Genomic DNA, 14,633 nt, shown 5'->3' with positions numbered 1-14,633 from the left:
TTGTGTGTTGCACTTTCTCCCGTTCATAAGTAATAGGAGTGCACTGTCTTTGTGCATCTAAAGTCTTGGCTTAAATGTAAATGGTGCTATGACTACACTGTTGACATTATGGACATACCTTTTTGTACGCGGAATTTTGGTGATATAACCGCTCATTTTCTATTAATGGAAGATTTCTGTTACTCACCGCGTCATCAGTTTGAACCCGTAAAAGTAACCCATCAGCTTAGGATCTTTAAATAGGTTGTTATTAACAACATGAAGTGCATTAGACATTATATTATGCCAAGGTTTCCCAAACTGGTGTTTGTGAACGAACTGCAGGGGGTGTATAAGTTTAATGAAAAGCTAATAATTAATTAAATCATAAATCAATAAAAAAAACTTACCAAAAAACAATTTTGTTTTGTTTACTTGCATGTCATGTGACCATAACCAGTGCCACAGAACCAGTGAACATGCAAATGTGATACTTAAAACATTTATTTTAAAATGTCAGGGGTACTTCAAGTAAATATATTAGGTGAAAGAGGATCAATGACAAAGAAGTCTTTGAATTTGTGCATTTTAATGTGTTTGAAAGACAAAAAGACATATAAATGCATGGTTAAATAGCCTACAGAGCGATAATTCAAGTAAAAATAAATGTGTTCATCAGTAGTTGATGCAATGTTGAAACATTTTTAAACTTGAAATGATTTTTGTCAATCCAGCGGTCAAATGCTGTGTAGCCTATAAGCGGTAGGCTATTTTAGAAAGGAGAGTTTAAAAGATGAAAAGTACCAATTTAAAAATGTATTTAAAAATGTAATTTAATGTAATTACAAGTACTTAATTTTTGGAATCTGATTACATAATCCAGATTGCTCAGTTACAAGCCAGCTCTGGCTCTACCTTTACAAAACAGCAGCATTACAGTGAAAATGTAGCTTACCAAGCTACATGCAAATTAGTAAAGTACTCTTTTATGAAAATAATTTCTTACATGACAAGCTGCAAACAAGCTAATATTAAAACAACATAAAAATAGATTTTTTATTATTACATTTCACACTAACAAAACAGAAACATTTATTTATTTGGCAAAGACACAATCACGATGTCAGCATTCGATTTAATTAGCTTAAAGGAGAAGTCCACTTCCAGTACAACAATTTATAGATAATGTACTCACCCCCTTGTCATTCAAGGTGTTCGTGTCTTTCTTCAGTCGTAAAGAAATTATGTTTTTTGAGGAAAACATTTCAGCATTTTTCTCCATATAATGGACTGCTATGGTGCCCCAATTTTGAACTTCCAAAATGCAGTTTAAATGCGGATCCCAGCTGAGGAAGAGAGGTCTTATCTAGCGAAATGAACTGTTATTTTCAGAAAAATAATACAATTTATATAATTTTAAATGTCAAACGCTCATTTTGTCTTGCTCTTCCTGACCTCTGTTTTTTCCAGTTCATGACAGTTAGGTTATGTCTCATGTTCTCCCTCAACTTCAGAATCATCCTATATCTCTGTTTTACCTTTTTTGTCGAGGGTGTTTGATCTTCTTTGCATGTTCACTTTACAAAGACTGGGTCAGAACTTCTGCAGCGATGTAGGATGATTTTGAAATTATTTTTGTTGAGGGAGAAAATACGATTGGAGTTTTTCGACATACCCTAACTGTCTTGAGCCAGAATACATAGACGCCAGGCAGAGCAAGACAAGACAAGCGTTTGAGATTAAAAAGTATTTAAATTGTATTTTTTTAATGAAAATAACCGATCGTTTCATTAGATAAGACCCTTCTTTCTCGGCTGGGATCATTTACAACCACATTTGGGATCGTTTGAAGCCACATTTAAACTGTATTTTGGAAGTTCAAGCTCGGGGCACCATATCAGTCCATTATATGGAGAAAAATGCTGAAATGTTTTCCTCAAAAAACATAATTTGTTTACGAATGAAGAAAGAAAGACATGAACATCTTGGATGACAAGGGGATGAGTACATTATCTGTAAATTGTTGTTCTGGAAGTGGACTTCTCCTTAAAAAAGTTGTTTCAATTAAAAAAGTAAGTGTTCGTGCTGCCTTAAAAATTTTAAGTTTAGTCAACATAAAATGGAGATGGAGGCAGCCCCTACGATAGTTGATTGACATGAGCGTCTTACCTAAGATCAGCTGTCACAGTCCGAACTCCATTGTTTTGATGCCGGAGCAGGGATGTAAGTTAGACAAAATATCTCCGATTGAGTGATTGAGGTGTTGTGTTGCTGGATGTAATAATGAAAATAGTGGTCGTCATTTACTCCCGACATCTGAGCCGCTGAAGATGCAGTGGATTACGTTTGTTTGTGAAGGGAATGCGCCTCCCGATCTACATATATCCGTCCATGTTCGCACAAATAATTTGTGATCCAGCTTCACCTACAGCAGAAGTGAGTATAGGTTTTTTTTTATGAGTCTATGCAATCGCCTTTCCTAATAACTTGCTAGTTAGCAAGTTTAGCGGCTAAATGCAGCTAGTAAACAGGCTCGTCACTCCACAGAGAGAAGAGAGGGGCGGGGCGAGCAGAGCTCATTTGCATTTAAAGAAACAATCCCTCGGAATGGGATGATTTTTGCAGAGCTGATTTTGGCAAGGTAAAAAAGGTGTTGTTTTACACAACCATTGAGAATTTTTAACCAAAGTATATTATAGACTTTTCATTAAGACCCTAAAGAATCATATCAACTTGTGGAAAATGGGCATCTGATGACCCCTTTAAAAATAATATTAGCATTGGTATTTGTTAGCTAACCTCCCAGTCACATCCGAATCTGGTGAGTTAGCCTACTAGTTTCTGGATAGTGTTTGTATGGGTAAATTCACTTGATATAACACATCAGAGACAAAGAGGCAGTGTATGGTACATTTGGTTGATAAATGGCTTTATTTGGCTTTAGGGGAACATCACTGTATCAGTTAGCAGCCATACAGTTAAAGTGTCAGCACTCACGAACTATCTCTGAAACAGTGTTGAGATGCAGAAAATGTGAAGACTCTTTTAAGCAGTTTAGATTCATGATTAAGGCATTTACGTACATTTTTACACACATCAAGCAAATCTATCCCACCCCCTCGTATTGTCAAGCTCCAAGTGAATCAGGCCATGCAAATTGAAACTCCTCTTGATTGATTCATATCATGAATAATTTGCAGCACTGTTTTATCACATTTATTAGAAATCTTGCTCTTCCCTCCTTTCCGGCTCTTTTAAATTATAAGTCGCTGCAAAAAACGAGGTCGAATCCTGCAGTAAACTTGTTTTAACATCACTGTCACCATACTTCACTCATTTCCTCCAAGCTTTAAGAAAACAGTTTTGGTAATTATCAGCCAGGGCTTTATCGGTTAAGTTTAGAGACATTTCCTTTGACCCCAAAACACAATACCTACAGTGTAATGAGTATTTCAAAAACAGGTAAATGGAAAATTCCTTCATTTACACAGTACATTGAGCCTTATTTCACAGATTGTTGAGATAAAATTTGAGAAACTATTTGGAATTATATTTTTCCAGAACAATTCCGTCTCATCTGTCAGTCTTATTAAACAAACAACATGTGTAACATTTTCTAATGCCATATATTTATTGATAAATGATTTTAAAAAAATCAAGACCATTGATGGAAAAAGTTCAGATCAGGGATAGTGAGGGTGAATCTCCTGAAAATCAAGCTATTTCAGAAGAGTTTGATGTAAGAATTTGTCAGTGCAACACTGATTCAAATACCTACTCTTGCTAAATACTACTAGAACCATATTATGCAGGCAGACATTAAAGTTTTTATATGCACAAAGGCTGTAAGAAGTAATGAAGTCAGATCTGAAACAAGCTACTCATTTAACATCACAAAAATGCATGAATAGAAAGAATTTCATTGGTTCTTTTTCCATCCATGATTTTAATATTTTAAACCATTTTTTTTTAAATAAAGATATAGCAAAGTATTTCATGTTTTTGGTTTCATAAGTTTATTTATTGTGACAGGTGAACATCAGGGCATATTTTAGAAACATTCTCGATGCTTTCTCACAGCTCTAAATTTTGCAAATCGAGACACTAGCCCAAAATGTCACATAATCTGCATTCTGTAATTATTCAGTCAAGCAGGCCTGCTATGTGAAGGGTCATTGGTGGTGTTTCAGATAGCTGTTTGAATGGGTTCTTGTATTGGTGGTTTTTCTGGAGTAATCATGTGGCGGTTAATAGCCCTTCACTATGGCTGTTGGTGTGACTGTCTGTGACCCCTCTGCCCTCTCTATGGCCTGCCTGTCACCTGCAGGGAGAGAAGAGAGCCGGATCTGTCACCACCAGCTGCAGTGCTGCAGACAAACACAAGTGTTTGCAGTGCTTCTAGAAGCAGGAAAGCTCTTGTACACAAACCAAAAACACACACAAACATAAAACAATGTACACATTCATGCTTTCTCACTTCCATTTGAGTTCAGAGCACGCACAATCATATTCAACCCCAAAATCAAAAGAAAAAACATTTTGCATAAAGAAAATGTTTGACGATTAAGATTCTTTGCATTTGCATTCAAATTAAACACCTTCCTCCCAGCTCAAACTACTATAAAGTGATAAAAATTGTGTTTTATTTAAACACTAAAGCATTTATTCATCATGGTAGGATTTGTTGTACTGCCAATAATTTATAAATATTATGCAAATATTATTTTTCTCATTATTTTTACTGTAAAAATGATGAGAACATTGAGAAAAGTAATGAGAAGTAAGACAAGTAAAATGTCCAGATGCATTACGGTAATAAGACTTGGGTGTGGGAGCAACAAATCTTAATGGTTCTAAAAGTAATCTTCATTTTCTTAATATAAAATCGTATTTTCTTTTGATTTCAGGCAGTGGCCAGACATATTTAATTAAATGCACCCTTCTGTGAGCAGGACACAGGAAACTTATCCATCTTTCAGAAGGAAAAAAACATAACGAGATCAGGACGGAGAGGAAGATTGACTTCAGAATTAGAGATCTGCTCCATCAAGAGTGAATCAATCAAGAGGAGGTCATTTTTGAACACAGGAAGGAATAGAGGGATATTTAGCAGCAGTCGTCTCTAAAGCGTCAGAATCTAAATTGCAGAAGGATTTTCTCACACTACAGATGCACAATGCGCACTTCTCTCCCAAATCTAAATGCTGAAACCCTCCCCAAGAAATCCATAAATGTTTAATCTTTTATGTCATCAACCTCGTTTAACTCCATGCCGCCACGTTTGCCGTGCTGTGACCAGTGCAATTAAGGAAACCATAAATGGATGGACGGATGCATTCATTAATGTTAAAAAATGATGCATGCTTTGCATGAGAATGTGAATGAAACATTCTTTCCCCTATGAGTGAACTTAATGAAATGAGCTTGGACAATTTCATTCATGTGGGTATAGATGCCCTAAAATTGCTGGAAAATTAGGAGACGTGGCCTGTCCCTGTGCTTGGCTCGTGACATACATTCAGGACTCGAGTGAAGCTCTATATAATGGATATGCTTTTGCTCAGACTCACTTGTTTTTAAAATCAAATAGCACCGAGAGGTTGGAACCTGCAAACTTGGTCCGTTTTGCACCGGTTGCCTGTGCATTTAGATTGCATGGCATCACCTTCCTTTGTGCTGTCCGGCACCACTGGCAATAATGGCACGTGAACACCAGGTGTGACTAGAGTGTTTGCTGTCTGATCTCACCTTTTTTTGCTGTCTTGATGTGAAAAATTAATATTTGCCATCATTTACACTCTCTAATATCATTCTGACCAGCTTAAGCTAAAAGTCCAGCTTAAGCTAAAAGCTCCTATTTTTCATACAAAAAAGTGCATAATGGTTGGAACTGCCAAACCTTGTATCATAAAAAAGCTACCTGAACACATGATGAAAATGTATCTGTGGGAACTTTTGTCGCAAGACATGAAATACGTACCAATAAGTACTCACTATAGTTTCCAACAGAAATGAACACTAGAGGCAGTATAACAGTGAGCGCTTGTAATCGTTTTTGTACACAGTTATGATTACAGCTCCATGTTTCGCTTTCAGGATGTAACACGCTTGCTCTGTAGCCAAAATTGGACTTATTTTATAGGATACAAAACCCATGAAAAACATGGCTTGTCCCTCCACTGAAAGTCCAGGAAACCAAAACGTAAAAGATGAAGGTGAGTAAATGATGCCAAAATTGTAATTTTTGGTGAAATATACCTTTACGTTTTGAGAGCAACGAAGATATGAAGATTATAAGTGAAAAATCTTTCAATTTTGATCATATAACTTCAGAAGACTTTTAATATGGCACACAAATGTGACCCTGGACCACAAAACCAGTCATAAGTAGCATGGGTATATTTGTAGCAATAGCCAACAATACATTGTATGGGTCAAAATTATTATTATTATTCTTTTATGCCAACAATCATTAGGATTTTAAGTAAAGATCATGTTCCATGAAGATATTTTGTAAATTTCCTACTGTAACTTAAATTTTGATTAGTAATATGCATTTCTAAGATCTTCATTTGGACAACTTTAAAGGTGATTTTCTTAATATTTAGATTTTTTTGCACCCTTAGATTACAGATTTTCAAATAGTTGTATCTCAGCCAAATATTGTCCTATCCTAACAAACCATACATCAATGGAAAGCTTATTTATTAAGCTTTCAGATGTATACATATTAAATCTTAATTTAAAATGGACTCTTATGACTGGTTTTGTGGTCCATGATCACAAATGGCACGGACAATATGTATGATACTTTTATGCAGCTTAATTGTTTTTCTGGAGCTTGGAAGTTTACTCAGCATCCACTTTTGTTGTATGAAAAACACAAACTTAGACATTCTGTCTGCTACCTCCAAGTAAGTGATGACAAAATAGCCATTTTTGGCTGAGCTACTTCATATACTCTCTGCATAGACCCTGTTTAATCTCTTGAGTGCTACACAGAAAACTAGCCGGTCTCCATTTCAGTACTTTCATTACCTTGCCCGCAGAGATCCTGATACATCAGCAGATGAAATCAGTCATACCTAGTGAAATGAAAGTGAAGATGAGTGGATGACGTTTGTTTGGTGGTGGTGTTGTGTGTTGAAGTGATTTTGGCAGAGGGACAGAGAGGACACAGAGGGGTCCAGACGGACGTGTGAGTGAGTGAAGTGCAGCAGTGGCGGGATCGGTGATGGTACGCAGCTTTACTTGCTCTTGACCGCAGCGGCCTTTTCGCCCTTGTTATTGTCCCCCTTTTCACTCTTGGTATCTGCCTTATTGCTGTCAGCCTTGCTATCGCTCTTCTTCTCCTTTTCCTTCTCTTTCTCCTTTTCTTTCTCCTTCTCGTTCTCTTTCTGTTCCTTTGGGCTCTTCGTTTCTTCCTTTTCCTTCTTCTCGTCTACTTTTTCCTTTTCTTTCTCATCCTCCTGTTCTTCTTCCTCCTCTGCCTCTTCCCCCTCCTCCTCATCACCTCCTTCTTCCTGTTCTTCTCCTTCTTCGGCCTCCTCTCCTTCCTCTCCTCCCTCCTCCTCCTCTCCTGCTTCTTCTTCTTCTTCCTTCTCTTCCTCCTTCTCTTCTTCCTCCTCCTCTTCCTGCTCTTCCTCTTCCTCTGTCTCAGGTTTGGCCCCGGCCTTCCTGTAGGCGCTTAGGGCATAAGTGCGGCTCGATTGATAGGAGTAGGCGGACTGCAGCATGGCTCCGCCCACAGAGCTTAGACGGCATTCTTCACCTTCCAGCAACTTCCTGTTGGGAACGACCATATGTGGATGAAGATGGAACACTGAGAAACGACACTAAAAATGACATCAAATGCAAACAGTTCTGAGTGTGACCTGTAGGCTGCGATCTCGATGTCCAGTGCCATCTTGACATTCAGCAGGTCCTGGTATTCACGCAGGTGGCGGGACATCTCACCTTTGGTGCTCCTCAGAGCAGACTCCAGTTGCTGAATAGTGTCCTACAGAGCAAACAAGACATTTATGTCTCAAAAAAGACTTTTCTGACAGAAAATCTTAGGCTTTTTTGAAACAGAAAATGTCTTTTAATATAGTGGGGTCCAAAACTTTGACAGCACATTGAAAAACAGTTTTATTTAAAACTGAAAATGAACTTTTGTGACATTGATCATATGACTCCTTTGTATAGACAGTCAGATGTTCTTTAAATGCACATGGTCATCAGGTTATATTTGAAGAGTTTACTTGCAAAAACAGATACGTTTTTAAAAATGTTATATTATCATGTTTTATTGTATTTTACTGTTAGTTAGCGGTATTTTTAGTTTTTTTTTTCCTTTTTTTTTTTTACTTTATATCAAAATAACCCAGCTGCAGTTTTATTGAGATTAACTGGAATGCACAATGAGAAAACATTATTTTTAAATGTATCTGTTGCAAAAATACTCTCCTAATTTATAAATTGATATTTTTTAATTTGACCTTTTTTTATGACAAAATGCAGATGTGGTTCACAGAGTTATTATTGTTAACTAAACCTAAAACTGAAACCGTAAAAAACATTTTTTTAACCTGAAATAAAATAAATATTTAAAAAAAATAATAATAAAAATAATAACAATAAAAATTATATTATGTGTTTATTTTATTTCAGATAAAAAAAAAAAAAAAAATGTTTGTTTTTTTGTTTGTTTGTTGTTTTTTTTTAATGTTTTTTTATGGTTTCAAACTAAAACCACAAAAAAATATATTTTTTTTTACCTGAAATAAAATTAACATTTTATATATATAAAAAAATTATAAATTATATATATATTGGCTACATTATATATATAGGCTCCTTTTTTTTTTTAATTTAAACTAAAACTAAACAAACTAAAGCAAAATCCTAAAAAATATATAGAAAAAAACTGACAAAAACACTACAAAATTACTAAAACATTAACTAAAATGAACAGAATATATAAATAAAACATATTTCAAAATATTAACTAAAAACTATAATAGTATATCATTGATATGAAAATAACACTGGTTCTTCACATAATGTTTTGGATAAAAGTGTCTGCTAAATGAGTACATATAAATCTAAACTTTAAATTCAAATTCTTATGTTCATAATATAATTTATAATATATATTTTAAATTATTTTAGAAAAATGCAAAATATGATTTCTGAAGGATCTTGTGACACTAAAGTCTGGAGTAATGGTTGCTGAAAATTTAGCTTGGTCATACAGGAATAAGTTGCATTTTTAAATTATTAAAACAAAAATAATAGAATTTAATTAAATTAGAAAAATGCAAAAAAAAAAAAAAGTAGAAATAAGTATAATAAAATGCAAAAAAATAATTTTACTAGTGGCCTCAGATTTGTTGTAACGCATTCACCTGCAGCTCGCCCATCTCATTGTTGTGGCGGTCCTCCATCTCCCCCAGCTGTCTCTCCAAGGCCTCGTTATGGGCTTTCAGGGCCTCAATCTCCAGGGTGCGGGCCTGCAGCTGTCGGCGGTACTCAGACAACTCATCCTTGGTCTGCTTCAGAGCGTCATTGTTGCGTGCCGCAACCTCCGTCACGGTGGCAAACTTAGAGCGGTACCATTCCTCTGCCTGCTGCTGGTTCCGGGCAGAGAGAGACTCGTACTGGACACGGATGTCCTTCAGGGCCACAGCAAGGTCAGGCTTACTGATGTCCATCTCAACAGACACCTGAGCATGAAATACCGTCAACACACGAATTGTTAATAAATGTTAAAAAAGCCTGCATTTATTTGATCCAAAATACAGCAAAAGCAGTTATGTTGTGAAATATTTTTACTATTTAAAATAACTGCTATTTGAATATATTTTAAAACGTAATTTATTCCAGTGATCAAAGCTAAATCAAAGTATATTGTTTTGTAGAATTGTAGAATGATTTTTTTTTTGGAGGGAAAGCAATTATAGTAATTGATTCTTTCATTTAGCAAAGATGCTTTAAATTGATCAAAAGTGATGATAAAGACATTTATAATGTTACAAAAGATTTGTATTTCAGATAAATGCTGTTTTTCTGAACTTTCTATTCATAAAATTCTACTCAGCTGTTTTTAACATCATAACAATAATTAGAATGATATAAGAATAATATTAGAATGATTTCTGAAGGACCATGTGACTGGAGTAATGATGCTAAAAAACAAATTTTTTGAAACAAATAAATTACATTTTAAATTATAATAGTTTATTATGTTAATTATAATAATTTAAATTATAATTATATAATTATAATTATAATAGAAAACAGTTATTTTAAATAGTAAAAATAATGTTTTTGCTGTACCTTGGATCAAATAAATGCAGGCTTGGTGAGTAGAAGAGACTTCTTCAAAAAATATTTAAAATCTTACTGTTCAAAAACTTTTGACTGGTAGTGTAAATATTTAATATAATGCTAATTGTCTGATCTGAAAAAAACTAATGGGTTGTTGGTGGGCAAAATAGGAATACTGTTCAAAAGTTTGGGGTCAGTAAGAATTTTTTTAGACTTCTATTTAGAAAGGATGCAATAAATTGATCAAAAGTGACATTTAAGACATTTATCGTAAAATATTCTGAAAAATTGATCATGGTTTCCACAAAAATAATACGCAGCACAACTGTTTTTAACATTGATAATAATAATAAATGTTTATTGAGCAGCAATTTAGAATCATTTCTGAAGGATCATGTGACACTGAATAATATTTCAAAATATCACGGTTTTTACTATATTTATGATCAAATAAATGCAGTCTTGGTGCAAGAGACTGACCCCAAACTTTCAGCGGTGAATAAAAACCATAAATAGTCTTTAGTCTGTAAAATTGACTAGTATTGATCTGGTGAGGAAACTGCAATTTAGTTGCTGAATCATTATTGATTTCTAATGAATAATTAATTCCCGTAAACACTCATTTACATTTGAGCTAAAGGGAAAGAAAATTATAGCTATACATAGTTACTTTTACATATATTTGTTGGTATAAATATGAGACATTTTGTATATATATATATAAAAAAAAAGTAGTTTTAATGTATTAGTGATCATTTGAATTTACTGATAAATAAACAGTTTTTCAGTGAATGTAATCAATAAACCAATGTCCATTAAGTAGTGAAGTTGGACTGGCAGTGAAAATGCAGTAAAGCTGATATATGCGGTGCTCGTTTAATCAGCCTTTGAGTGTAATGTGTGGTAATGAAGTTTTGAGCCCTTGGGGCTGCGGGATGGAGAGCAAACTCAGGGGTTTTAATGCACAAGGAAAGATAAAGCTGCCTGAACCTTTCACAGGATGCAACAGCAATTCATCAACCACATAAACATGCAGAGAACAGCAATCCATGCAGAATCAGCTTACATCAGTTACATTCTAATTGCTAATCTAGCATGGGCGTAATTGATTATACTCAAGGTTTATTTTCAGATGAAACACTGAAAGAAAGTTTATCACTTTCATCCAAGTTCATTTTAAAAGAAACTCAGATAGAAATGTTATCCTCTGTAGTGCAGAAACACTCATCAGAAGTAGCTGAGAGAGTCTAAAGTGATGCAGTCAGTCCCTCTCAAGGACGCTGCGCTGCGGGGTCTTGCTGCACTCTGCAGCCACACCTAAAATCCTGCGCTACTGCATCATTATCTGCACGTTGGCACGAGGTAAGGGAGTTTAAACATCCCATTAATAATCTTTTTAAGCTTTAAATACATTTCTCTCTGTCAAAACACTTGTCCTTGTCCTGGGCTGATTAAATGTACTTTTCTAGATGTTAAAGTTGCATGAGAAAAGGGACTGTCATTATAAATGCACATTTCGACAGGTCCTGGTGCAGTGCAGGGTCGGATTCTGAATGTCGGAGCTGCAGTGCTGTAAATTCTCCTAGACACACACCGCCCTCAATGACACTGCACAGTCATGCTACGCATGCCCACACTGTGAGTTATTAATAAACACAGTATTTGATAGCATTTCTGAATGCATGGTATTTTTATGCTTTTCATTATCTTGTCTTTTCAAATAATTTTGTTAGTTGTTATTTCTACCCGATATGACCTTTAAAATGACTTTAACTGATGTTAAGCAATGTAGGTTGATTCCCTCAGGTTGATAATAAATCTAAAAATATAATTAATTTAAATATATTACCATGTTTTCTGAGAAAACATTTTGCAGTATATATTATGTAGCATTTTCCAAATCACTTAAAGCATATGGAGTGTTTGGATTAATCTCAGTTTGTTAGTTTTATTGTACTGGAAGTTAATAAAAAATGGTATGCTCAAGTAGATCTGCGTTTTATGCACTGCATAAATCACACTGTCATGAATGACACTGCAGAACTGTAATATGATGTATTAATTAATATCAAAACCTTTCTAAAACTTCTTCTTCTTTACACAGTAAACTGAACTTTTGCAATTAGATAAAGCAGATTTTAGAATTTTTGTTTTACACTGTATATTTTGTAGTGATTTAAATAACATGTAAACATGCATAATTTGAATTGCTGTGATGTTATATGACCTTATTTCTATGGATTTTGTGATTTATTTTTTATCAAATAATATTTTACACAGTATGTTAAAATCTTAAAATCAACCCGGGAATATTTTACAATACAATAAAGTGAATGCAATATTTGTCTTTTATTTGACAGGAATTAAAAATATTATGTGGAGATGCCTTTGCAACTATTGCATGTATTTGCTATGTAAATCTGTATTGTCTCCAGCTGCTCCAAGTCTTAAGATGGTCTCCCAGTGTCCCAAACCCCTCTAAAACTGGCCAAAAAAGTAGCCTGGTTTAAGCTTTTTTTGTTTTAAGTGATTAAATCATACGTTTTTCATACCTGGGAGGCCTGAAGCGACGCCTGTAACTCCTGCAGCTCCTCCTCGTGCACTTTCCTGAGGAAGGCGATCTCATCCAGCAGGGACTCAACTTTCTTTTCGAGCTCCAGGCGGGACAGGGTGGCGTCGTCCACGTCCTTGCGGTATCCCTTCAGGCTGGTCTCGGCCTCCTCGCGCAGCCGGCTCTCCTCGTCCAACTTGTCCTTAAGGCGCTCCAGAGCCTCGTTCATCTGCACGCAGTCCAGGTGCATCTGGCTTTTCTCGTGCGTCAGGTCCTCGACGCGAGCGCGCAGCTCGCGGATCTCCTGCTCGTAGAGGTCGTGCAGGCGCGACGGCTCGTTGTGGCGCTGGCGCAGCAGCGCGACCTCCGCCTCCAGAACTTTGTTGTGCTGCTCGAGGTTGTGCACCTTCTCGATGAACGTCACGAAGCGGTCGTTCAGGCCCTGCAGCTGCTCCTTCTCGTTGGTGCGGATGATCTTCAGCTCGTTGGTGATGGCGGTGGTCTGCGTCAGGTCCACGGTGTCCGGCATGGTTTGGAAGCCGCGGCCGGAGGCGAGTTTGGTCCGGTAACTTGAGGATGCGATCATGGGTGATGGGGATCCGTAGGTGCGGTGCTGCTGCTGCTGGGGTGCGGAGCGGTAGCTCACCGTCACCCGGGACGGGCTGCTGCCCACCGGGACGCGGCGTGGCGCATCTCCAAAAATCTTCCTGTATGAACTGCTCGTGTACATGTCGCCGGAATAACTCATGCTGAAATGGTCGAGATCACAGACCGAGTGAGTGAAGTGTGTGGATGTGGGAAGACAGAGAAAGAGAGAGAGAGAGTGCCAGTCGGAATGGCACACCGGCATCTTTTATAGGCAGAGACCGCCAGCATCATCTGACGCAGGGGCGGTGGTGGAGGGGGAAACCTGCAACCCTGAGCAAAAAGACAGAGTCCCAGGAGAGTGCTCGTTCATTGACTGCCATTGCTTTTGTGGCCACTCATCCTTTTTCCATGCGATGGAGATGTAGATTGTCATCATGCGGACAATAAAAGTGAGGAAAAACAAAGGTGTTCGTCACGGGACATTTGGAGAATCGCTGGCCGCCTTTTGAAAAGCCAAAACGGAGCCTAAAAGTTCATGCGATAACTTTAAAGGCCGTCAGTGGTTAAACGAGACACTTGGGGGGAAGAAAAAAAAATATATATATATATATATATATATATTTTTTTTTTTTCTTTTCTTCCCCATAAGTTCCCACAATAGGGAATTTGGGGCATCCAAAAGAAGAATTTCCAGAAGATTCTGGGGAACCAGAGTATTGGGTTTGATCGTCTTTCGCAAGGGTAGCTGAAATGGCTACTTTATTTATATATTATAATAAGGGTTTTTATTATATTCATTATTATATTAATTGTTAATTTCAGATAGATAGACAGATAAAAAGAAAGCATTAATAGATCAAAACAGAAGTAAGGATGTAGAAACATCAAGCAGAAATGTGATGGGATAAAAGTGATTTTGTGAGTGTATTGCATGTTACTTCATCGACTGATGTGTGTGAGCTGAGCTGCTGCGTGTCCGCGTGGGATTGAAGCATGTTGCAGTGAGAGGGAGTGTCTGACTCTGTGTGTGTTGTAATGCGGACGGCAGCCTGTGCCTCTGCAGTGTCTGAATACTGAATGAGACACAGAGGTCTCACCCTGATGACCCTCCTTGATGCAGAATCCTGTGCAGATTGAAAATCAGCTGACATTCTGCATTCTCCTGAAATATACAGCGCATCTAATAAAAGGTTAGAGAAGACAT

The 14,633-nt window shown here is 36.6% G+C and overlaps 1 protein-coding gene across 1 annotated transcript; it reads right to left on the bottom strand.

The window, feature by feature from the left end:
• Positions 1-2,882: 2,882 nt before the first annotated feature.
• Positions 2,883-13,984, bottom strand: zgc:65851 (uncharacterized protein LOC321113 homolog). The gene is made up of 4 exons (XM_051110076.1): positions 12,843-13,984; positions 9,369-9,686; positions 7,854-7,978; positions 2,883-7,764 (listed from the first exon to the last, which is right to left on the bottom strand). The coding sequence occupies exons 1-4, from the start codon at positions 13,689-13,691 to the stop codon at positions 7,227-7,229; spliced, it is 1,830 nt and encodes a 609-aa protein (XP_050966033.1). The 5' UTR covers positions 13,692-13,984; the 3' UTR covers positions 2,883-7,226.
• Positions 13,985-14,633: the final 649 nt, after the last annotated feature.

This window comes from Labeo rohita, chromosome 5 (assembly GCF_022985175.1).
Source record: "Labeo rohita strain BAU-BD-2019 chromosome 5, IGBB_LRoh.1.0, whole genome shotgun sequence".
In the NCBI taxonomy this organism is placed as follows: Eukaryota; Metazoa; Chordata; class Actinopteri; order Cypriniformes; family Cyprinidae; genus Labeo; species Labeo rohita.
The sequence above is the reverse complement of the archived record's forward strand: the minus strand, read 5'-3'. Positions and strand labels throughout refer to the sequence as shown.